Source organism: Pholcus phalangioides, unplaced genomic scaffold (genome assembly GCF_987345545.1).
Source record: "Pholcus phalangioides strain wild (caught in Gottingen) unplaced genomic scaffold, Ppha-v1.0 ptg000032l_1, whole genome shotgun sequence".
Lineage (NCBI taxonomy): Eukaryota > Metazoa > Arthropoda > Arachnida > Araneae > Pholcidae > Pholcus > Pholcus phalangioides.
The window spans coordinates 656,542-682,221 of record NW_028301622.1 but is presented as its reverse complement, the minus strand read 5'-3'; the positions used below and the strand labels follow the sequence as shown (position 1 = coordinate 682,221).

Sequence of the window (25,680 nt, the reverse complement as noted above, 5' to 3'; positions counted from 1 at the left end):
GACAGTCTTGAACTCAAGGAAGTTTGTGGATGCCTTCCGCAAATCTGTCTCCATAAAGGTCCATGCTAAATCTCCAAGCCAAGACCAATGTAGCTGTGTCTATGAAATAGATGAGGCGATATATCATTAGCTCAGGGTCTAAGAAAGGCAATGTCTCATCCATGGTACTTCCTGGATTTTGCTGCAACAGATTATCACCTCTTACATTTCCTGGATAATCACTTTTAAGGAAAATATTTCATAAATGAAGTAGACTTTGGAAAGACAACCACGCAGACTTCTTTGTGTCTAAGGGCTCTTGATTTTTACTGTTACACACTTTGAGGCATGTTGGCGAGGACTAATGGTATGTGACATTGTGCTGTACACCTTATATTTGTGGATTGTACCTTAAAACTGGGTTTATGTATTTTTTTAATTATTTGTGATATTTGATATGATAACGACAGTTATTCTGTTTATGGATATTGATTATTTTTGATTTTGTAAATTTCAGGCTGAGGGTGAAGTCGCTGCTTTGAACAGGCGCATCCAGCTGTTGGAGGAAGATCTCGAACGATCTGAAGAACGTTTAAAAACAGCTAGCGCGAAGTTGGAAGAAGCGTCACAGGCAGCTGATGAGAGTGAACGGTAATAATACCATTTACTTCTTTTCTTTTACTCTTGATATCGTTGACATCAAAAGCATTCAGAATTTAGGATTGTAAAGTGGGTGAATCAGGCATATCTGGCTTTAAATGATGTTAAACCAGGGTAAATAACACCAAATTCACTCATTCTCTTTTGATCACTTATATAACACTATGGTGGTGAGCATTGGCGTATGCAAAGGGGGAGGGGGTTTTGGGGTTCTAACCCCCCTCAAGCCAAAATTACAATTATTTTGCAGGAAAAAACTTAGCCCCTCCTCCCCCTCCCCCTCCCCCTTGAGAAGAAAAAAAAATTGAAATTCCCCCCCCCCCCTCTGAGAAAATTTTGCATAGGCCTCTATGGGGGTGAGTAATGAATGAATGCTTTGTCCCAGGAGGTTTTTTTTTTTCCATCTGGTTTTGGCCCTACAGAGGATTAGTTCCCTTTCCCTGTTGGGGGAAGATGATGGCCTCTTTTTGCTGGCATGGAAAAAAAAATTAATAAAGTATAGGCCATAGTTCCAGATTCAGAATTTTTACGTCGTGTTTTTCTGAAATTTTGTATATTTACTTCTCCCTCACAAAATAGGTCAGTCACATTTACCACAAGATGCTCACTTTTTGGGTAACTTTTGACACTGAATTGCAACGCTGGCCAAAAGAATTGGCAGTAGTAGCCTATACTTTAAAAAGGTAGTGCCAGATTTCCCTATAGGTTAAACATGCTGCAGCGTAGGACTTGGGGGGTCTTCAGAGGGCCTCAAAAATACCAAACTGTTGTTTTATTTATTTTTTATTTATTTATACAATATTGTTGGTCCTTGGGCCTATGCAAGAGGATGTGTTTTTTGGATAAAGACAGCTGGCGTTGGGCATATAATGTGCTCCAATAGCCTAAAATGGGCCCCATCAAACCTTTATCTAGCCCTGTCAAGATAATCAGTTATTAGGCCCCTGTTGACATGTGATGGTCATTTTCATCACCAAATGACCTCCCTTTAGATTAGACGCTCTTATACAATCGTCACAAAACAGGTCATTTTAATACTATGTGATTACAAATGGGTCACTTTAACACTAAATGGGGCCCTTGCGTTTTTCTTGCAAAATGGTTACTCTCATTCATAGTTGTAGCTAGGATATTTGTGGGGAACATAATTTTTCCACCCACCTCTTTAAAATTCAGTAATTTTATTATAGCGTTTTGTTCCCTCTTAAAATTTTCCGCCCAAGCAATTGCTCCTTTTGCCCTCCCTCTAGTTCTGTCCCTGCTCTCATTCAAGTACCACATATTAGGTCACTAAGTCATATTTGATACCACATTGCCACTCACACAATTTATAAAAAAAAATGACCACTCTTTGTCCACTCTTACACTAAATGGCCTCAAAAATTGTCACGAAATGGCTTATTTTTACCCTAGATGACCATTTTCTAACAGTGTTTTTTAGGGTTACCCTAAACATTTTTACTTCATGTTTATGCATAGTAAGCATTTTTTTCATCCATTTGATGAGAGAGGGGGGAACGATTGCTTATTTGTGCCAGCATTTCTTTCTGGGGTCCATCCCGTCACATCCAAATTATCATCTTGGTTCTCTGTTCAAATGATGACAAGAATGTTTTACTTGTCCAGTCAATGAGAAGAATACCAATGTGAGAGCACCTCTGTTTAATGATGACAAGAATGTTTTACTTGTCCAGTCAATGAGAAGAATACCAATGTGAGAGCACCTCTATTTAATGATGACAAGAATGTTTTTACTGGTCCACAGTAGACAGGAATATGGATCTTAATGTTTTTAACTCTTAATGCATGTGTATGGTGTTAATGCATAAAATTACATCCGATTTCTTTTCTCCTTGCACTTACAGAATGAGAAAGATGCTTGAGCACAGGAGTATCACAGATGAGGAGCGCATGGAAGCCCTTGAAGATCAGCTGAAGGAAGCCAGGCTGATGGCTGAGGAAGCTGACCGCAAATATGATGAGGTGAAGGATCCTTCCTTATGAGCATGCGACTAATGAGAACGTTACATTTATAAAAAAAAAATACCTACATATATTTTTCGAACAGTTTTTTTTTTTTAAACGAGAGAATCAAAATATAAAATGATGTTCTGTGGTGTTTCACAAAGTGGCAACTTGCATGGCATCTACCTCCCTTATAGCATAATGAGAAGTGACGTTTCTCTGTGGAACTGGAAATCAGACATCTTTGATGTGTGCTATAGAAACGGGAGTGAAAAATAAAAGCGATCGAACAGATCATTGACTGTGATATGATTTAACTTTATATCGAAAATGACATTCAGAACTATGAAAGAGCATGTTTATTTTTGAAACTGCGAGCTTATTGGTTCGTGTGTGTGTGCGTGTGCAAAGCTTCTTTCTAAGATTGTACCTGTTTGCATGTTGCCTAAAATGGCATCCCGCATGAGTGAAATAGATATTTTTAGAATACATTTATCCGTCATAGAAAAATATATATTTATACTATTTAATGTTAAAGTTGAAAGTGCCTTAAACTGTAATTATTGTGTACGTTTATCAAATTATTGGTCTGTTTCCACAAGGGATGTTGAGCAGCAACTGGTTTTTTATGGCCGTCATTAATTGTAATAGAGTTTATTTGTGGCAAAGAGTCTGTGCAAGTTAATTTTCTTTTTGATGTTTCTCCATTGCTACTGGCTGGCATCACTAAAGATTTCTTTTGACAACTTAGACAACTCCCGATTAGGAGCATCTCAAGAAAAAAAATCTCTACCTGTGTAGGACCCATTACTGGCACCCCTTGAGAAAAATCTCTATCTGTACTGGACCTATTTTTGGCTCCCTGTGACCATGTTTTTAGGCCTACAATGGTTTTTTTGCCCTTTCAACTCAGATTTGGCATCCCTCTTAGAGCAGTGCCCTGTGCTGTGGCATGGCAAGGGTCATTGTTGATTATCCCCCCAACTAGCATAGGCTAAACATTGAAAAGAAAATAAGCTAATATTGATGACTTTTTTTTTTTTTTTTTTTTGCCTTTAGCAACTACTCTTCTTTGATTGGCAACAGCTGCTAATACCTCATCACTTATCACTCAATTATGGTTCGAATCAAGACTCTGAACAAGTTATAAGAATAATTTTAAACACAAAAACACAGAACCCAATCCCAGCCTCCCGCTGTATTGCAGGTTACTGCTGTTGAAATTTTAAACCCATGTGTTATTGCTGCTTCAACGATTCGATATCTCTCTGAGATGGGAAGCGGGGTGTGCCCGGTCTTCAAAGGTTATTCTCTGACCACCTGCTTATATCTCTTTTTTTTACACAGCGGTGGGTCATGATCGGGTAAGGAGGAAGAGGACTGTGGTTATTGAAAATACAAATATGCTTGGCTCTTAAGAAATTTGGCTTTTATCTGAGTTTGTTTTACAATTATTTTAAGCCCTGCTGGTCAGTTATCAAGACAACTGCCTGTTTGTGACGAAAATACCAGCCAAACCTTAATTGAGAGCGTCTCTGCAGTTAACTAAATCACAGGTGTGAATAGGGACTTCTGGCTACCATTGAAAGTGCTCGAAATCATGTCAATGGTCATCCTGATAACTGACCATGCTGCCATAGTTTATATAATATATATATATTTAGATTAAGTAGGCTTTATCTATACAGGCTTCACGAAAAGTTTTTATATGATACTATGAACAGTGAAAATTGTTTGTTCGGGTTCGAAGGCTGTCGCCCGTTTGAGTTAGTTCTCAACGTTTCCCCAACACTAGTGGTTGGCATCATCAGGAGAATTGATAAAACTGGATCAAAAGTATCAATTATGTATAGCATATATATTATTTATATTATTAAAGTATCAAATTTATCAATTCTCTTGATGATGCCAACCACTTGTGTTGGGGAAACGTTGAGAACTAACTCAAACGGACGACTGTCTTCGAACAAACAATTTTCATCAAATGATGGCCGTGAAAAACCTTATCACTATTAAAAACTATTTACTGTGAACAGTATCGCAATGTTCTTTCATGATGTGTTATTACTTAAATTGATTAAGGAACAAATTTTTTTAGCAATCGAACAAGGCTGCCATATATACACTAGCTTCCAAAAGTTAAGTATGCAACACCTTATACCAGTGACACCACTTTAATTTGTCTTTGTCATTCCCCCCCCCCCCTCTTCCTCCCAGATTGGATGGTTAGTGGAATGCAAACACATGGTACTCTGGCGTATAGTCTCTCATGTGGAGCCCTTGGCACACAGTATTGAAAGATATTGCCCTAACAATTGGCACTGCAACCATAGATGTAGCAGTTGTAGAGATCGCTCATCAATTCCATTTGGCTGTAATAACAATATGCCTATATCTCGGTCGACTGGGCACAGCTTTCCCATCACCTGTTTGACTTGTTGTCTTGTTTTGTTTTCATAATGGGTATATTGCTATAGTAGCCGAGTGAAATTTATGAACTACCTCCACAACTATTACATCCATGGTTGCAGCACAACTTGGTAAGACAAAATTTTTTGCCAATAATGTGCGCCAAAGGCTCCACATGAAGGGACTGTATGCCCTAGTACCACGTGCTTGTGTTCCATTTACTATCGAATCCAAGGGCAAGATTAACGTGGTGTTGTCATGTTACGTAAGCTGTCCGGGGGCTTAACTTTTGTAAGCCAGTGCATAACATATTGTTGCAATCAATCTATAATATCCGTTTATCATGCCTTATAATCAATAAACTATTTATTCTATGTTATGGTTATGATAGTTATATTTAGAAATGAAGTATTAATTATTATACATGAATATTTTATTTATTCGCAGTTATGGAATTTGTATTTAGCTATTTCCGCATGTGACTAACACCATTGTACGTCCACTGTTTTTTACCTTTTTTGTGGAGTGTTTTATATGCTATGCAATTATTTTGTGGTTTGCGGTTTTGAGGTGTAATTGCTTGTTGGTGACTATATAGTAGATATATTGTTGTTGTTGCGATGAACTGTCCTTAGTTTTTAGGATATTAACATTGAATTTATAACGAGCGAGATATGCGATTTATAAAGAAAAGACGTTTGATTACGTCAGCATCTTTATATTCGAAGAACTGTAGTTGAATAATTATAATTTGATGAAATCAGTGAGGTCATTTAATTTAGTTTCCTTGAAGAGGTGGTGTATAAATCACCTATGCAAAAATTTTCTATGTCAAAAATCTCTAAATTTCCAGGCGATGCAGTCTCGAGGATACAAAAATGAGTGTGTTAGCAATTACGAAATTGAATCAATAGACTTCCTAAATAATTAAACTCAGTACTGTATGGCACTTTAATATGAAACTGACACGATCGAAAATAATAGATATAATCAATTTAAAAAAACTCAATGTTACGAAATTGGGCATTAAGATTTTCCACAGAGAGAATTTTGTAAGAATTCATTTTAGAACTCTATGAAATACTTAGAAACGTTACTTATAATTTTTGTAAGTTTTTGGGATTCATACATACACATTAAAAATATACAGGTTGTCCCCATGTATCAGGTTTCTGATGATTCCAATAGAGATCATTCAAAGAGACAAGCAGTTTGACATGTAATGTGAAGGGTCCTCCTCATGTCAAGTGATATCCAGAGTCCCCCTACCTAGGTCTAAAGTATATGCCAACCAATACTTCAGAAGCGCCAATATGAAGAAAACATTAGAGGAGGGGAACTGAAAGTTTCTGGTCATCTCCATATATACGGTACCTCACCCTAGGTTCCGGTGAATGTGACATACTTATTCTTGAAGATTGTAGAACCAAATCTCATTTCATGAGGATACCTCTAATTACTTTGATGCTCTAGGCGGTGCTTGGGTGGACCCATAAGTAAAGAAAGCCGTGATAGCATCAGGGGTCTCTCGACGTATCATCATTAGAGATGCATAAATTTTGCAAAAATAAAAATTTTCAAGCGCACATGAATTTTGCCTTGATTTGCAAGAAAAAGATTCAAATTAAAAATTTGCGTTCATCCTCAGAAATATTTCTCAAGTCAAAAATATTTTGCACTCATCCGTAAAAAATTTTTGAAATCAAAAATTTTGCATTCGTCTGCAAAAATATTTCTCAAATCAAAAATTTTGCATTTATCAGCAAAAATATTTCTCAAATCAAAAATTTTGCGTTAATCAGCAAAAACGAACTAAATTAACGACAGAATTTTTTATATAGTACTAAAGTACCACGTGAAATCTTACCTACTTAGTTGAAAGTTCTAGAATTCAGGTGCGCAACAAAATCACTACCTATTTTTGCTTCAAAATGTAAATTCGGATTTCTCGTAAAAGTAGTAAAAATCAAATTTTTGCATTTATTCATCAAAAATGGCAAATTTTGCATCTATTTCATAATTACAAAATTTATTTATTCCTAATCATTATAGTCTAATCGTGACTATGATGCTTTATGTTCAGAGAACCCACCCCATGTTATATGTCAAACTGCTCATCTCTATAATCGCTATCAGAATCTGCAGAAATCTGTCACATTGAACAATCTAGAACTATGACCCAAAACTGTCGAGAAAAGACTCGGTAATAACGTGCTATTAGAATTGGTAACTGTTAGCAAATATTCAGTAATTAGCATGTTTTTGCTAATTGTATTCTCGTGCCTTAGTTATTAGGAAATCACTCATGTTGTAATAGAGCTATTTTATTCATATGCTTTCGTTTTGTATTCAAATGGTGTGTTGCAGTGTCAATAAATACTTTCAAAAAAAATATGCAAATGATTTCCAGTAAATATTTTGAATTACTTAACCATTGAAAACGATAAAAATTTCAGTGTAGGAATAGGGCTACACATTGATGTAATGCATAATAACTGATATATTCAACTGCGTAATTATGTACAGGGTTCATCAAAGGCTCATTAAAACTTTAACCAAAAGGGAAGAAATGATGCCCCAAAAAAAATCAGGATCACAGGTTGATTGAATGTTAATTTTAAAAATTGGGGGAAATATAGTTTCAAAAGTCACTGATAGGTGGCGCTAAAATGCAATGGTCGTGGTGGGTTATGAAAATTAGGCTGCTTGAACCAAAGGAAGAATGTGCATGCACTCGTGTAATTCATAGACTCTTATTTGCATACATCTGCTTTCAGTATTGCGTTCAGCGCAATCTATTTGTGACTTTCGGAACTATTCTAATTAATCTTTTAACAAACTTTTGATGCACCTTGTACAAACCAATGAGGATTTTCTCATTTTTGCATCGCTTTCTGTTTCACAATCTCAGTAGAGCTCTTTCACTTCCACTCCCATATTTGCACACTTTCTAAGTCACTCTTTTGGTCATTCACATGCTCACACACTCTCTAGGTTACTCTTTTAGTCATTCACATGGCCACACACTCTCTAGATCACTCTTTTGGGCATTCACGTGCTTGCACGTGCTCTAGGTCACTCACTATCTAGGTCATTTACATGCTTGCAAATGCTTTAGTTCACTCTTCTGGTTGCTCTTTTGGCCATTCACACGCTTTCACACAGTTTTAGCCGCTCACAAATGCTCTAGGTCAGGGATGGCCAACTTCTTTCTGTTCGCGGGCCGCATCAGTGGTGCAACTTCGGTGTATAAGCCGCTCCATTATTAATTGAATTGATTAGTTATTGAATTTATTCCGTCACTATATAATAGAAATAAAAAGTTTGTAAGCAGTTTAGTAGTCAAGAAATCTCTGCTGTTGGAAAACGATGGTTCAAATAAAATGATCACAAATTCATTTTTTTTTTCACGGTACTTTTACCTTGTAGCAGGCCGCACAAAATCACTTCACTGGCCACCCTTGCTCAAGGTTATAATCTTAGTCCCTCACATTTTTGTAAACTCTTTGGGTCACTCACATGCTTGCCCACTCTTTTGGTCACTCACTGACCTGGTCTGCTCTAGGTCGCTCGTTTTGTCGCTCACTCACCCAGTCCCTCGCTATCTAGGCAGAAGCGGATTTATGGTTCTACCAGTGCCTGTGGGCTACGCAAATTTTGCAATCTGTCCCCTATTGTATTAATTCTTTTGACTACTATTCCTCAAATTTGCTGCCCATCCGAACTTCCCGCCCTCAAATACGCCACTGCTTAGGCCTAGCAGATGTAAGCCATTCGCACTTGCAACGAAAGTATCATTTCCATCGTCATTCTACTAGGCTGCATGAAAGAAAATTGCCTGCGGCCTCGCAAATCCTACTGCTGTCACTGTACAATTTTCGTCAATCGTTTCAAAAAAGGACTGCCTAACTTTGAATTGACATAACTTGGAGACAATGATAGGAAGATGGATCAAGTGGTACGCTTAATGGACAGGTCCGGAATTTTTTTTAAAACCGGTTTGTAAAATTAATTACAATTTTCACTAGTAGATGACACCACGATCATTTTATTTCACTGTACTTCTTTCTGTAGAGCGATTTGAAGGTTATTGTTCACAGAAAGAGTCCTCAAATGCTATATCAGCTTGAACAGTTCATTCGTGAGGCATTTACGCATCGCTATTGCGGGAAAGTGGCTTCAAACTCCACTTTGCACTTTTGTCATATCCTTGCTGGGCAAGGCGGCCGTTTCAAATCCATCTCAATATTTTTGTGAAGGACAATAACACCCACTGATTCAAAGGATTGTGACACCACCAATTAACCAAAGTTGTAACTTCACAAACCGGCGCGTATTTGAAATTCCAGGCCTGCCTTATCAAACAAAGTACTTTCTTGCACCGTTTCCAGACCACTTGAGTGACTTTTGGTACAGTCCCAGCATGGGCGGAGATACGGGGGTGGGGGGGGGCGTGGTCAGCATCAAAAGTGAAGTCGACTGATCTAATGCATATATATGAATTGACATCATCATCGTGCCCCCCCCCCAGACTTCCAAGTCTATCTCCGCCCATGAGTCCCAGATCACTTTAGTGGCCCGCAGCATATTTACAAATCACTTAAGTGACCCGCGGCACTGCTCCAGATTATTTAAGTGATCCGCGACACGTTTTCAAACCAATGAAGTGGCCCGCACTCTTTTAAAGGATGTCCCTTGCCTTATATGCTATGAGCCTCGCATAAAATGTTACCAGGTGTATAATCCTATAGGATGTATTGTGAACTGTTACCAGAAATGGTCGTACACGCAAATTTAGCGCTGTCGAGATTGAAATTTTGTTAAGTATGAATATCAAATGATTATTTAGTGCCATTAAGTGCAATTATTTAGTTCCCCCTCTCGCGTGGCAGATTTCGAAACAATTTCTCTCAACAAAATTGGAATTCACACAATAATCCAAAAAGTACGTGCACCAAACTTAGTTGAAAGACTTATAAGCCTTTTTCACATGTGCAAATATTGCGGTAGCATTGGGAGTTCTAGCACCCGTTTGTCGACTTTTTTCCTTCGTAAGGAAACAAATTGAGAGCAGTCATTGGTGAAAGTTCTTGAAGTGGGGTTTTAAACCCACTTTTTCTATTTCCCATGTGAACGGGGATTTAATGCATCTTTGATGTACACCCACTCATGTTGTCTACACATGTCCCCCACATCCTAGAGCAGGGGCCTCTGGTCTGGGATCTTTTGCGGGTCCCCGGTCAGACTTTTCACGGGCCCTTCTATAGTTAATTTGTAGCACGAAAAGCCAATTAATTATGAAAATTGCCCCGGCCCCCAGGGCTAGAGCCCTGTCAGCGTGGGGGGGGGGGGGAAGGGCATGTGTCTACATTTGGCTTTAAAGTTTCTTACCTAACTATGCGACCAATCCGTACATTAACCCTAACACATACTTCTGACAGTATTCATGAGATTAATGTTTTCCACATTCAAAATCTCTCATCCAAAAACACAATCTCCTGCATGAGCTTAACCGCGGGGAAAAGAATCGAACCAATAACATATACAGGGTGTTTCTAAACTAACAGATGTCAAACTTCGAGTGGGGGTGATAGAACACGACGATGGTGAAAAAAGTATAGTCACGTTGACAGCAGTTGGCCGCTAGAGGGTGCTTTCAACTTCGGAACGAACACATGGTACGACGCAAGATTTATCTTCATCGAAGCAAGTTTTTCCATGTTTGGTGTGCCTCGCCTTTATTCTAACTTAGTCGTGTGTTTGTGCCGAAGTTAAAAAATCCCTCTAGCGGCCAACCACTGCACGCACGACCATAATTACTTCATTGCGTTGTATCACCCTCTTCATGTTTTTTATACTTGTATTTATTTAGAAACACCCTGTATACTATAGGCAGATACTGGAATTTCATACAGTACTTGCATGGTATTTCTTTGTGAGGAAAAATAAATGGTGATGTGTTTCAATGAAATGATTGGTGATTGTCTGAAGAAACCCCGATATTTAGTTTTGTTTCGTTTCCCGATTATCCACAGGTCGCCCGTAAGATGGCCATGGTTGAAGCTGATCTGGAACGTGCTGAAGAGCGCGCCGAAACCGGTGAAAAGTACGCTCTTCGTTTTCATATCATATATTTTGACTTTTTTCAGTGATCTATATCAATTCTATTAACTATCCGATCCATACTTCAGGCCGGGTTCACACGGGCGCGATACTGCAAACGATGCAGCATGCAACTCGAAGCGGATTGGTTAGAAACCTGAAGTTTTTTAACCGATCCGAGTCGAATTGAATGACGTGACGCTTGCAGTATCGCGCCAGTGTAAACCCGGCCTAATATACCAATACGATATTATGGTACGTTTCTAAATTATATGACCATTGATGAGACATTCTTGTATTCTCCCGTTATTTTGAAAGTCCAGACCTCTTGATGATGAAAAATGATCCGATTTACTTCAACGTAGATTACTTGAATTCGTAATTCTTACTGAAAGCGTGGATGAAGATAATTTTCCTGATAATGAATTATACATATTTTATATAATATTTACGACTTTAAATACAAATATTCATCTCACATTTGTCGTGGTCAACGTTTTTTTCCAGGTTGAAATGCATTTCAACTCACTGGGATTTGCAGTAGCCCTTCATTTCCCGCCACTGGTAATATTTCAGCAGTTTTGGCGATAGTTGACGATGCATTTTCGTGTATTAGGGAACTAAATTTCTCGTATATATGGCGGCACGACAGTGATAAGGGTGTCTTAGTGATTTGTGGTCGCCTATGTATGCCGGTTTAATACGAATTAATAAGTTATATGACTCGTATTTTACGGGGAATTCTTGTTTCTATTTCCCCGAATTTTTAGCCACTCGACTTTCTTTGTAAGAATGCACCGTTTTCTTTTCTTTTTTTTTTGCAATGAAGCTTAATCTAATTCGTAATGTTTACTGAAACCGTGGATAGAGATGATTTTCTTATATACAACATTATAAACAAATAATACAATACAGGCGTCTCCAGCTCCACACGATTAATTGGTTCCACAAATTAGTCACGTAAGACGAAATCGCGGAAAGTGAGTTGAATTTAACATGGTAAAGGTAGGGATGGGGAGTTGGTTTTCTTCAGAAGGAATGAAAAGTTTGATCCCAAAACAGCATAGGAACTTTTTTTATGAATTAATTGATCAAACTTACAAATTTTGGCAATATGAATGAATTAAATTAATACTTTTTTGTCTTCGCAACTTCTGATTGATTCTAGTGAATGTGGAAGAGCCTGGTATGATAATCTGGTAACTCTTTTTAATGAAACAGTCGGGAGTCGGCTGGCAAAGCAGCATTTTTGGTCTCCTTATAAAAACTTTAGTAGCAAAGACAGAGGATTCCGCATATTTTTCGCAAATATGAAAATTCTGGTTTCACTGGAACCGCTTTTTTCGATTAAATTTCTCATGCAATTGTCAATGTGTTACCAAAGATTGTGAGAAAAACATCAGTGACACCTGGTGTGAGTGGTATATATCTTAGAATTTCTCTAATATTTCTCAGCTACATCATCAAATCCAACGTACTTCGTTGTCAAAGGATTTAACTATGCTATACAGTGGACGCTCGATATAACGACCCCCTTTGTTCCGTCGAAAACGCACATTAAATTGGGAGGATCCTTATATCGAAAGTTAAACATATATGATAGTCGTTCTATGAAATCATTTGGACCTATCCAACTGTCCAACTGATCGTTGTAATAAAATGGTCGCTGTAATATGGGGTCGTTATAACGAGTGTCGACCGTATCTTCAATTTGCAAGCCCATTTAAAAATGAAAGCCAAACTGTTAGTTACGTCGAAATTTGCAAAGTTGGAATTCCTAAAATCCACTTTTAAAAATCGCGTAGAGCGAGGAATACCTGTATTAAGATAATTATAAATATTTATCTCTTATATATGTCATGTTCAACGTTTGTTCGTATAATGTGTTTTAAACAATTACACTTCGATTTTGAATGGCTTTATCCCGTCACCGCTTTTTTTAGCAATAATTGCCATATCTGATGACCATTTTTTTGTATGTTCTCAGTATTTATGCTTCCGATTTTCCGTATTTATACAGACGGTGCAAAATCGAAAGATTTGTTTCCTCAAATTAATTACATGAATGCCTTCAAACTTATCTCATTTATTTCTACAGCAAAATCGTAGAGCTTGAGGAGGAATTGAGAGTCGTCGGCAACAACTTGAAATCTCTGGAAGTCAGCGAGGAGAAGGTAACATACTGTGACATGATAAAATAAATCACAATTCACTTTTGTGATTTAAATAATTACGTTCTTTTTTCACAGGGAAATGAATTTTATTGTCGCTTTTACAGCTTTAGTTTTAATTTTAATTTAATTCTTAACGAATTTTGCATTTTGTTATAGCTATTTTTTTTTTTTTTTTTTGTTCAACAAGTTGGCTGTTAAATATTTTAGCATGTTGGGCTCTCTCCATGTCTTTTGAACATAAATAACTTTTCCGATCGATTCGATTCGTTTCTGATTGGTCAAGTCAAGAATCTGCTCCAGTTTAGTTTAGAAAAGAAACTACTACAAAACGAATCTCAACCTCCATTTTGAAACTTAGCTCAGTGGAGCTTGTTATTTACTACATATGTTTCTTTTCATCAAACAATGACATAATAATATTATTCATGGGATTTTCACGTACTTGAAGCCGTAAGGCCTATACATCTTTCGAAATGATCCGCATAAAGAGATGCTTTCTATCTGAACCGTGGCCTCATTGGTTCGCTTTTCTAAAAACTTCAGCTTTAGCCTCTGATTTTCAAGTTAACATAATGCTTTTTTATGTATACAGGGCAATTCAGAATGAATGGTGCAAAAAAAGAAAACATTCCAGTGACTGCCGTATAGTTAATTTATTTCACTCATACCGCAACAACATATGAAAAGTAAACTCTCCGAGTTTCATTTGGCAACAATAAAAAGCTGACATATTTCTTAAATGTTCGTTAGGCGCGCTGTTATTCAAAATGGAAGCAGAAGTGAAACAAAAAGCTTATAGTGTGCTAGAATGTGCAAAAAACTTCAACGCCTTGTGATTTTTTTATTGATTTGAAAGTGTGTGAAACATTCCCACCGACTAGGTGATTTTGTCAACTCAATTTATATAACGGTTAAGCTGGTGTTTCAAAGAGCTGCTTCAGATCAGGCTATGCTGTCACAGATGTGGCAAAAACTAGCAGCATTTCTAGCGAACATTTAGGAGATGACAGCTTTTCAGTGTTGCCAAAAGAAACTTGGAGATTTAATCTTCCACATTACAGTCAACTCAATGGTTTACGAACTCAATTCGTTCCTGAAGTCTGTTCGCAAACCAAAACAATTTCTCCCATATGAACAAGAATCAATATAAAATGAACAAATCCGTTCCTGGGATCCCGAAAATTTCTAGTGTTATGCATAACCTTAAAACCAATGAAAATCATTGAACTAACATTGAAAAAAATCATAGATATGAAATAAATGAAAATTATTGCAGGGCCATGTTCATTGTCATCTATAATCTCTGCCACCCAAATTCATGGTTTTGTAAGACACATTCTGTCAAGTTTTGTCGATAAGGATTATACAAAGTAGGGTATGAAAATAAGGTTTTCAGAATTCTTTGAGTGTTCGTTAATTTCTATGCCACATATTATTCTGCGAAACATCTTTGGAAGAAATTGTTTGGCGTAGAGCTTCTTAAAGTTTAAAATGACCTATTGATCCATGGGATGGAGAATGAGAGTCATATTCGGGAGTGGGAGCTTCACTCTGACGAAATTTAATCATTCAACCAACTCTTCCGTCAAATTGAAAAAAATCCATATGTAGCCACAGACATCTAAAATATGCTTTCTAGGGATTTAGTCCGTTTTGCATGTTTGTAGGGCTTGCTTTTCGTCGGTTTGTATGTTCGTAAACCAAGACTAGTTCATAAACCGAATTTTTCACAAACCGAGCCGTTCATACACCAAGGGTTGACTGTATGTTGATATGTTTGAAATAAATTAATTATAAGTCACAAGAATGTTTTCTTTTTCGTGCCATTTATTTTGAATTACGCTGTGTATATATAATGTTATACTTTACACGTCGTATGCGCTTCATGCACTGCAATTGCTTCTTGTTCTAAAGCTGGCTTTGAAAATAAAAGAGAGAAAAAAACACTGAATTTAGATAAGAAAAATAGTTATGAGTATTCAGTGTTCCGTATAGACTACAGTGACTCTACGGAACAAGAATCTTTACCACGAGCAGATAAAAAGTGCTCGCAACCATATCTCTAAGACCAGTGGTTTACAAATAAAATAGACAATAAAATTTATGACGTCACACCACTTCTCTACCAATTAATAAAGAGCCTACAAATTGACAACCACTCGGTGGCGTGGCAGTAACGATTGGTAGGTCGCCACTTTCATGACGTCATAAATTTTGTTTTGTATTTCATCTATAAACTATAGGTCAAAGAAAATATGGTCTCTACACTTTCAAACAGTGGCGTCGGAAGTGATTCGAACCTGTGGGTGCTCGCATTATGTAGGAAATATATTGATTTCTGAATCAATTCTGGCTGCTTTGACCCGTGTGCTCGAGCACCCACAGCACCCCAGGCTCCGACGCCACTGATTTCAAGTGAGTTGTTTCGTAGAGCTTAAGATGTGGTCTTTCCGGTAACACCTGAAATTTATTGGAAAATATTCATTACCGCAGATATATTCTGTAATTTACAACAAATTTTTTTTATGTTGAATCATCTTTTTAAATTAATTTAATTTCTTTTTCTGATAACACATAAGCTTTTAGTGATGATAATACATTCCGTTTTAATTCTCCATTACAACTGTGTATGTTATCATCATTGTGACCCGAAATGCAATTTATATTTTATCGATTTTTGGTATTGAATATTTATACGGTTTTTTTAATTAGCTGCAAGTGAATAATCAAATAAAATTATTCTTTTTATTCAATCGGTATTTTTCAATTAAATTTAACAAAAAGAACTTTTCAATTCCAAAAATTGCTTCAGTTAAAATTAAAATATATATATATAATATATATAAATTTGTGAAAAGAAATTGCAAATAAAAAATTCTAAAAAAATTCACAATTTGAATTTAAAAAAATTTGATTGAAAAGTTATGAAAAAATGCAATTGAAATTCAAAAAAAATTAATATTTTGATAAAAGTCATTAAGTTTTGTCTATTTTATTACCAATATTAAAAAATTGTCGCAAATAGTTTTTTTTAATGTGGAAATTAATTTCGTTTCGTTAATAACTGAATTACAAAAAATAAATATATTTTAATGAAACTTTTCAAGGTCTATTCTACTCCTAATTTGCATAATTAAATTATCAAAATTCATAAACAGACCAAAACACACTTTAACACTAGATAACATTACTATCATGTTATGATAGCGTTATCTAGTGTTACTAACATGCTAATGATATAATATATCATTAGTGTTGCAGAATATCTTATAACGATCGCATAAACTTTATATCTAATAAGAATTAAAAAATAAATAAACTCTATACTGAGAATTAACCTAAACTGAAAAATAAAATGAATTAAATAAAAAAGTAAAGTGAACTGAACCAAAAAATAAAACAAACTAAAAATTAACCTTAACTAAAAAATAAACCTTACGTCTCTGAATTGGAATTAATCTATAGAAAAAAACAAACTTTACCTATACGACGCCATAGTTTTTCCGAGTAAAACATCTAAACAGAATTAATGACGTCACACATACGGCGTGCGAATTGTAAACCAGTGCCCTCTCTACCAATCGGGAATGCCTATGACTTGTTCAAACCGGTTCTACGCGAACTATTTGGCACCTACGCGGGAGGCGTGGCAAGTCATAAGTATCATCGATTGGTAGGACACTGTTGGTTTACAATTCGTAGAGCTTGACAATTCTTACACCAGGTTTATGACGTCAAATTTCGTTTAGACGTTTTACTCGAAAACTGTGAGACGTACAAGTATGGTTTTTATCTATTTCGAGCAAGAATTCTTATTCCGCAGAGTTTATTAGAATATAATAACGTGCAAGTAGATAAGAAACGGGAGGAAAAAAACGCATCGCTTTATGCTTCTCTCTGCGGCGAAATAATATTTCTGAACATTAATATTTCTATTTTTATAATATATAGTATTTATGTATTGCTGTTGTTGTTATAACATTGCAGTGTGGTTTCGTTCAAAAGCTAATAGCACCGAAATTGCGCGATTGGCGGCAGCTTTCGAGGCTCCTCTGTATTATACTTCTCTTTTCTCTTGTTCAATGCATGTCCATTTAAAAATCTCTCTTAATTATCTCCTCGTAGATATTCTATAACCATCTTTTTAGCTCCTTTAGTAGAATCGTAGAAGTAGTTTCTTTCATTAATTAGCATCATTACTAATTGCTGTCCGTTACCAATAGGTACGTTTTTGGATCAGAAAAAAAGAATATTTTGTAGAAACATTGGTTTTATGTTTCGAAGCTTTTTTGTTTTGTGTATTTTTGTGTTTTTGATTTTTCATGTGCAGTATTTTTGGAAAAAATTTTTCATCAAAAGTTGAGAAAAATACACTCGAACAGACAATTTAACGTGATGGCCTAACAATACAATTTCTATGAAAAATATTTCAATGCAAATTACAAATGCACGCTATCCGAAATTCGAATACATAACTGCTACTACACAACAAGAGATTCATAAAATTTACTCAAAGTGATAGTTAGATATACTCAACTGAAACATACCTGTTTTTCGACCAAGTATCAACCGATATTTATTTTCTTGACCAATTCTTTTTCCGGTATCTATAAATATCAATCCGTTTCGTGGCCAATCCACTAATACCCGTTTTTTGGTCAAGCAGGCTGTGAACCGAAACCATTTTGCCGGTGACTGAATATCAACAGATACCCGTTTGGTGACGACCAAGTATAAATTGATGACCATTTTTCTACCAAGTATCAAACTATACTTGTTTTTTTTTACCAAATATCAACCAAAACTCTTTTTCTGTCTAAATATCAACAGGTTTAGTGACCAAGAAGTATCAACTGATTCTCGTTTTTTTGAGTATCAACTGATACCCGTGTTTTGGCCCAGTACCAACTGATATCCGTTTTTTGATTAAGTATCAACCGAAACCCTATTGCGGGTGACTGAATATCTATAGATACCAGATACCCTATACCTTATACTGACCAATAAGTATCAACTGAGTGGGAGTTTTTTTTTGACTAATTATCAACTGATACTCGTTTTTTTATCAAGTTTTTGCCGGTAACTGAATATCAACACATACCAGTTTAGGGACCAATAAGTATCAAGTGATGACCGTTTTTTTGATCAAGTATCAACATATACCAGTTTAGGGACCAATAAGTATCAAGTGATGACCGTTTTTTTGACCAAGTATCAACAGATACTCGTTTTTGTGACCAAGTATAAACTGATACCCGTTTCTCTAAATACCAACTGATACCCCCACACTACAGAATGTTTTAAGTCCCATATACACACAGTATTTTAACGCATAATTTACAAAAAAATTCAAACATATTTTGCATCGATAGATTCCGGTACAAATCAATAAAAGAAATTTAAAAATTCACCATAGATTTCTTTTTGGTTTTTGTTTTTAATTGGTCAATAATATTTTTGATGACCAATGTAAGTGAAGTATTTGCTATTTTTGTGATTTTTGGTTATGGTATTTTTTGATTAAATATCTGACAGCAAATATTTTTGTGCATGAAAGTTTATATACCCAATATGTATGTACTTGAAAACTAGATCGAGTCAGGTTTTGATTTCGTTGATCCTAATAAATTTAGATAACATCTTCAATTATAAAATCATCATAGAATAAGAACCTATTTTACAAAAATATTAATATATTTAATTTTCTATTTTCTCTTCATTTTCGTATTAAATTGTATTTTTTTTTAATTTTTAAACACATGAATATATTTTTCAAAATTAAAAAAAAAATGAAAATTATAAATACTTTCAGCTCAAAAAATTCAATTAATTATGTACTGAGTTTAATTGCCAGCCATTGCCTTTTTTTGTTTTAGCTAATCAGAAACAAAAGTTGTAGCCAAATGGGAGGAAATGGTTGCCAGTTGACTCGCTGTTTGGCAGTACAACGGAACTTCGGTCAACGAGCGGTTCGGTTAACGAGCAATTCGCATAACGAGGAAAAACTATAAACAAATTTTGATTCGGTTAACGAGCAATGATTCGCATTACGAGCAAAAAAATTAGGCTTTATTTATATTTTCACGTTATCACAACTGAAATGTGAATGACGTTTTAATTAGTCATTTTTATGTGAATGAATAATTGGGGAACGGATAATCCGAGTTTCCATTATTTCGTACGAAGAAGTTTGATTCGAATAATGATCACGTTGGCGGAACGATTAAGCTCGTTAACCGAAGTTTCACTGTATTTGATAACAGGCAATCGTTACCGAGCGAATTCGATCTTTCATTTACTCGCCAAATTGAACATTTCACTCAAATTTGGCGTGATAACGGTTGGCGGGTGGTTGATTTATAGTTGTACCAAAAAATGATAATTTCTTTCGAAAACAAAGCCTGACTGAAAAAAAATCCATTTTTTCCTATTCCTATTAGAAATTTTTTTTTAGTTTCATTTTGATATTTTTTCAAAAAAGATTATTTCCATCATCATCATCAAATTCCTGAAAAGTTCCTTGTAGTAGTTTTCTTTAGTTCTCATTTCCCTTCACCTTGTTTCCGTATATAATTTGCTCATTTAGGCTCAGCAACGTGAAGAGTCATACGAGAGTCAAATCCGCACTGCAATGTCCAGACTCAAAGAGGTGAGAAAAGTTGTTCCTCACAATGTTATCTCGTTCCTATGTTTTCTAATGTATGTTAACGTTGTTGCTCATATAGGCCCTGCAGAAGGAAGAGACCTACGAAATGACCATCAGGCAGATGACCCAGCGACTACAGGAGGTAAAAATGACAATCATTTTCCACGCAACATACCTAGACGATAGTGAGCACCTACGCCGACTGGGGGAACCAATTATGGACCACCAATGCGATTTTAATGATGAACCGAAAATTATTGCCTTAAAAATGAAATTAATAATTTGGGCATACATCACGTACTCTCCACATCTTTCGCTCGTCTCATCGTTTACCATAAACACATATCCCGTTTTGTCCCTTACCTTTATTGCAATCATTAATATACAGTCAAACCCCAATTTAATGAGGCAGATAAAATCGAATTTTTTTTCTTCGTTAATTCGAGGAATATCGTTATATCGAGGTTGATATACACACAAATATAATACGCACAGGAACTCCTGAAAAAATTCGGAAGTCTAATGGAATTCAGCCCTTTTTTGTTCGAATTAATCGGCGATATTTGGTGACGATAAGCCGTTTACGGTGATTTTGTTAGCAATAGTAGGTTACTTTGGACACACAATAAATGTCGATATCCCATTTTGACTAGGGTGACCATACGTCACGTATTTCCCGGGGCAGTCCCGATGTTTTCTGTTTTTTTGGCCGTCCCGACTTTTTGGCAAAAGTGTCCCGGTTTTCCCCGGATTTTACACGAAGCCCACTTGAATTTTTATTCTTTATTGAAATCAAGGATTGAAATCATTTTTCAACTCATAAATTATATTATGATAATTACAACTATAAATAAGAACATTAATCGCCCACATTTGTCTCTTGGGGAACGTTTTTTTTCGTGGAATTCATTTTAATCCCTTGCAATTTGCAGTAATGCTTCATTTCCCGCCATTGTGATTTTTCCGTAATTTCAACAATATTTGGCAACTTTGTTCGGTTTTGGCGATAATTGGCGATGTCCCCGTATTTGGAATCTCAATTTCCCGTATTTCTCTCGAGGAAATATGGTCAGCCTAATTTTGACCATCCCAACGTCCTGTTTTTGTCTAGCCAAAATATGGTCACTACTTTTTCATAATTAAGATCAATTGATGGAATGTAAACGGGAAAAAATAGGAGGCATACAGTCCATTAAAAAATAGACCAACCAATAGAAATTCGATTCATAAGTACTCTTCAAACATTTTTTACTATTTATTCTTTAAAATAAAATTTTAAGGTCATGGTGGGGGGACAATTTAGCTAGTATCAGTCACTGACTCAGTTGGGATGAATAAGTAACTGTTCCGGGGGCCCCCCAACATGACATCACAGCATACAGATGCAAGAGACTTCCAGTTTGGTCTGTTATGGTATCCGAAATTTTCATTATTATGTAATTGTTGTTATCACAAGTATATCACAAAAATAAGAATGAGTACTAGTCGGTTATCCGGACGACCGTCAGTTAGCGGCCAAGTGTCGGAGTCAAAGCTGGATTAAAGATTCTTAAACCATCTTTCGTCGGTGTCTTTTCACGGTCAGTGACATCCTGACAACAACAAAGATGGCAACCCGCATGTGGAATTAACAGCAGAGATTTCTCGAAGGACACTGCTGTTTTGTGTTCAAGTTTTATTATTCATTGTTGAACAATTTTCAACACTATAAAACGATAACATTCTAACTTTCAAAAGAAAAAAAAATAGTTATGTAAATTAAACAAAACAATCCGAGAGAGGGCCGTGAATGGTCGTCCTAATAACTGACGAGTACCTAAGTGCATTTGAATGATTATTAATGAAACCTAGAAAGGCGCGAGTTTCTAAATACGGCATTAAGATTTCTGTAAGAACATATAAACGCTGTCATAGAATAATATTGAATTATCCAATGCCAATAAAATACAGTATCAGACGGAAACACCTTTTCAACAATCAGGAATTAGTTTAGTTTTGTTAATTATCATCAAAAGGAGGTCACAAATTTAATCCAATAAAAGCCAAATTTTTGGACTATCCATGTCCCGACTGGGTATTATTACGTAGATCTGGGATGACCATACAACCCGTATTTCTCGGGTCTCATTCCCGTTCTTTCAACGAAAAGCCTACGCAAATTTTAATTTCTTTACTAAAATCATGAATTAAAATATTATTTTCCAAAATTATTAATTATATTACGATAATTATGACTGAGAATAAAAACATTCATCTTTCCCATATTTTCAGGATTAACATTTTAAAGCACTGCAGTTTGCAGTAGCTATTCATTTCCTCGCCACTTGGTGACTTTTGCAGAGATTTTAGCCATAAGTTGACAGTTTAGCTTACATTTAGCATCATTTTGGTGATTTCTCGTATTTAGGATCCCGATGTCCCGCATTTTTCTGGATACTTCCGGAGGGAATATGGTCAACCATCGACTTTTTTTTCCGAATTCATTTAAATTCGCTGTGATTTCAGTCATAAGTTAGCAATTTAGCTCACCGTTGGAATCATTTTTTGGCGAGAATTAACGATTTACCGTATATTCGCAGACATAAACACACAACTTTCGACAAATGTCCCGATATAATACAGCACCACGTAGGCCAGTAGATGCTGCCATCTATCCTCTAAGTCAGGAGTTCTTAACCTTTATCAGCCGCGACCCAAAACCAACAATAAGATTAGCTTTGCTACCCATGGGACTGTTTATTCTTCGAAATTAGTGAAGCCAGTGACGTAATAAGCGCATTTATAACAGTCTAAATTGATTCGTAGGATTCATCTAGGAAGCCCCCGAGAATAAATTTTGGGTCGTGATTCATAGCTCCAGAATCCAGGGCCGTCTTAAGAGTATCATGGGCCCCCCGGGCCAATTCATTTTTCTGAGGTTCTACCAAACAAATTCTCGAAAATTTCAACCAGGTCACATTTTTGTGAGACCCCTCTTCGCTTGAGGTGCCCGGGTGGGCCCATGCCTTAAGACGACACTGCCAGAAGCCCTGGCTGTAAGTGGATCTGAGAAGGTCCTGCAACCCAAGTTTTGAGTACAAACCCATAGGTTAAGAACCCCTGCTCTAAGTTGACAGCTCTTCTGGGAAATCGTGTCCGCTATTTCAAAATTTCCGAAATTTTTAAACAAAAATTATTTTATACTGCTCATCATGTCTAATTGTTATTTCCGAATGATACCCTTTAGGCTGAAGCCCGCGCTGAGTTCGCCGAAAGATCCGTTCAAAAATTGCAGAAGGAAGTGGACAGACTCGAGGGTATATTTATGCATTTAGATTATTTAGGCGATATGCAAATGAGACCGTATTTCGATCACGGGAATTCTGACATATATGTTTTTGATATTTCCAGACGAATTGGTCCAAGAAAAGGAGAAATACAAAGCAATCTCGGACGAGTTGGACCAGACATTCGCCGAGCTCACTGGCTATTAAGATCAACAACGATAACAACGAAAGCCATTTACATAATACAGAAGAAAAAGCTGCTTTTGTCTGTCGCCGTATTTTTGTTCTCACGTCCGTGCCTGGAGTTTTACTCTTCTTTTTCTCTGTGGTTTTTTTCTCTTCTCTTTCTGTACATCCATGTCGCGTGCTATCGTGCGACTGGAACCAAAAATACGTGTAAAAGACAGTTATATATATAACAACAGATTCTGTTATTATTACTACTACTACTACTACGATTGGCAATACGTCGTTTGATTCTTTTTCTTTTGTACGTAGGTGACAAAAGAAAAGAAATTACAAACGATTTTAGAAATTTTATTCAATAAAAATTACATATAAACACTAGATTCCTTTGTGGTGCGTCATTTATTGTCGATTTATATCATAATTTAGTAAACTATTAATGGGTGGTAGGAAAGTTTTGCTACTAGAAACAACAGCTAGATATCTCTCGAGAATTATAGTTTCGGAGAGGACTTCAGCTTTCCATAATTATAAACACCAGAGTTTGACAGCCATTCTTTAGCAGCGAGATTCAAAAGAAATCGGGGATGGACGAAATGAGTGCGAATGGTTGTTTACAGAAATGTTTCCTGCCCATGGAAATGATTTTCACCTGTTTGTATGTGTTCAAATTACAGTCGCTCTCAAACCTAGGGGGTCACCCTTGAGACAGCAAAAATATGACTCCGTAAGCAGATTGATCCGATAAATGGAGTGAGGTGCTGCCTCACTACTCTGCATCCCCATTGATGAACTCGTACACATAAAAACAAACTGTTCGGTAGTCAAACGTGTTCAATCTTATACAAATACAACGCGACAACAGGTAAAATGCCCAACGAGGTGGCTGATAAAAAGATGACCATAAAAATATGGATGTCATGTATTTAAAAAAAAAACAGCAACCCAATTAAAAATGCAATTAACACAAATTATAAACATATTATCTTGGAAATTTATTGATTCAAAATAATTATATCCTTTATATATTATTTAACTTAAGCTTTCCTTTTATTCCGTGAAATTTTGCAAAACCCTAAAATAGGGTTATTTTGATTGATGTGGATTTTTTGTAGTTTTTCTGCATAAAATAATTTATTTCTTCGAAGTGAGAATTCTCTTCTAACTAGAAATCTTTGGCTGCACAGGATTGAAACGATAATAATAATTAAACATATACAGTAGGGCGGGTCGAAAAATCAAAATGTGGATACAAGAATCGGCTTGGGGTGCAAAAGTTGTCTTTTAAGTTTAAGCATACTAGCCTAAATGCAAAATTTTTTCAACTTCAATTGATTTTTTCCGGTGCCCCAAGACACTTAAATATTTGTCAAAAATCGATTTTTATGCAAATTTTGAATAAAAAAATTAGTAAAATAATCGATTTCACAGGGAACATAATATAGGCAGTGAGAATGAAAAATCATTTATTGTTTATTATTAAATGTATAAAATTATTTAGTATAGTAAAAGTTGGAATGAATGGTGAAAATATTCATGCTATACCCAAGCAGTTGGAAGATTCATTTGCCTACTGTCTGAGGCGTCGGAAAGTGTGTGTGGAGAAGAGAAGACATATTGAATAGGATAAAATCAAGAAGCTATAATATCAAACATTTTAATACCAAAAAGCATTACAACATTTAGAAATATGCAAATCTTCAAATTAATAGAATTAAAAAAGCCATTTTATAAGTGTTATTATTTATTGCTTTGATTTTTACATTTATAGTTCATGTATTATTATAAAATTATTATTATTTATAAGTTTATACTTTAATTCCTGAATACTCTGCAAAATTTATAAACATTTTTCATTAATTTACAATTTTTAGTAAAAAATTCACACTTTTATGGAAATGAACTATTTTTGGGCCACCAGAAGATATGAATAAATTTCAATAAAAAAAAAAGTATGCAGAATAATATGCCTAAGACAGCCCACGTCAAAAGTAATTTCAAATTTATTTTGTTTTTATAAATTTTAATGAAAATGTCAATTTTTAACTAGTTTTGGGGCACTTGGCCACCAGAAGATGTGAGTGGATTTCAATGAAAAAAATTATGCAGCATATATGTATCCAAGACACAACTTTTCCACCCCCGCCATAAGTAATCATTAGAAATTCAAAAAAAATCTTTTTTTTATCAATTTTCATCAAAATGTCAATTTTTAACTATTTTTGGGGTGTTTGGGGCACCGGAAGATATGAATTGATTTCAATGAAAAAAATTCTGCAAATTAATACACCCA

At 35.7% G+C, this 25,680-nt stretch overlaps 1 protein-coding gene across 4 annotated transcripts in view; it reads left to right on the top strand.

Annotated features, from left to right (window-relative positions):
* Nucleotides 1-23,768, top strand: part of LOC149066113 (tropomyosin) — a 63,742-nt gene extending 39,974 nt beyond the window's left edge. For 2 of the 4 annotated variants that reach the window (XM_089253190.1, XM_089253188.1), the window contains 7 exons: nucleotides 497-630; nucleotides 2,505-2,622; nucleotides 11,049-11,119; nucleotides 13,214-13,289; nucleotides 19,876-19,938; nucleotides 23,162-23,231; nucleotides 23,326-23,768. In XM_089253190.1, coding sequence (XP_089109316.1) covers nucleotides 497-630; nucleotides 2,505-2,622; nucleotides 11,049-11,119; nucleotides 13,214-13,289; nucleotides 19,876-19,938; nucleotides 23,162-23,231; nucleotides 23,326-23,408 — 615 coding nt within the window. In that variant the 3' untranslated portion in view covers nucleotides 23,409-23,768. Of the gene's footprint in view, nucleotides 1-496; nucleotides 631-2,504; nucleotides 2,623-11,048; nucleotides 11,120-13,213; nucleotides 13,290-19,875; nucleotides 19,939-20,014; nucleotides 20,078-23,161; nucleotides 23,232-23,325 lie in introns of all 4 variants that reach the window. The other 2 variants (XM_089253191.1, XM_089253189.1) reach the window with 1 other exon arrangement.
* Nucleotides 23,769-25,680: the final 1,912 nt, after the last annotated feature.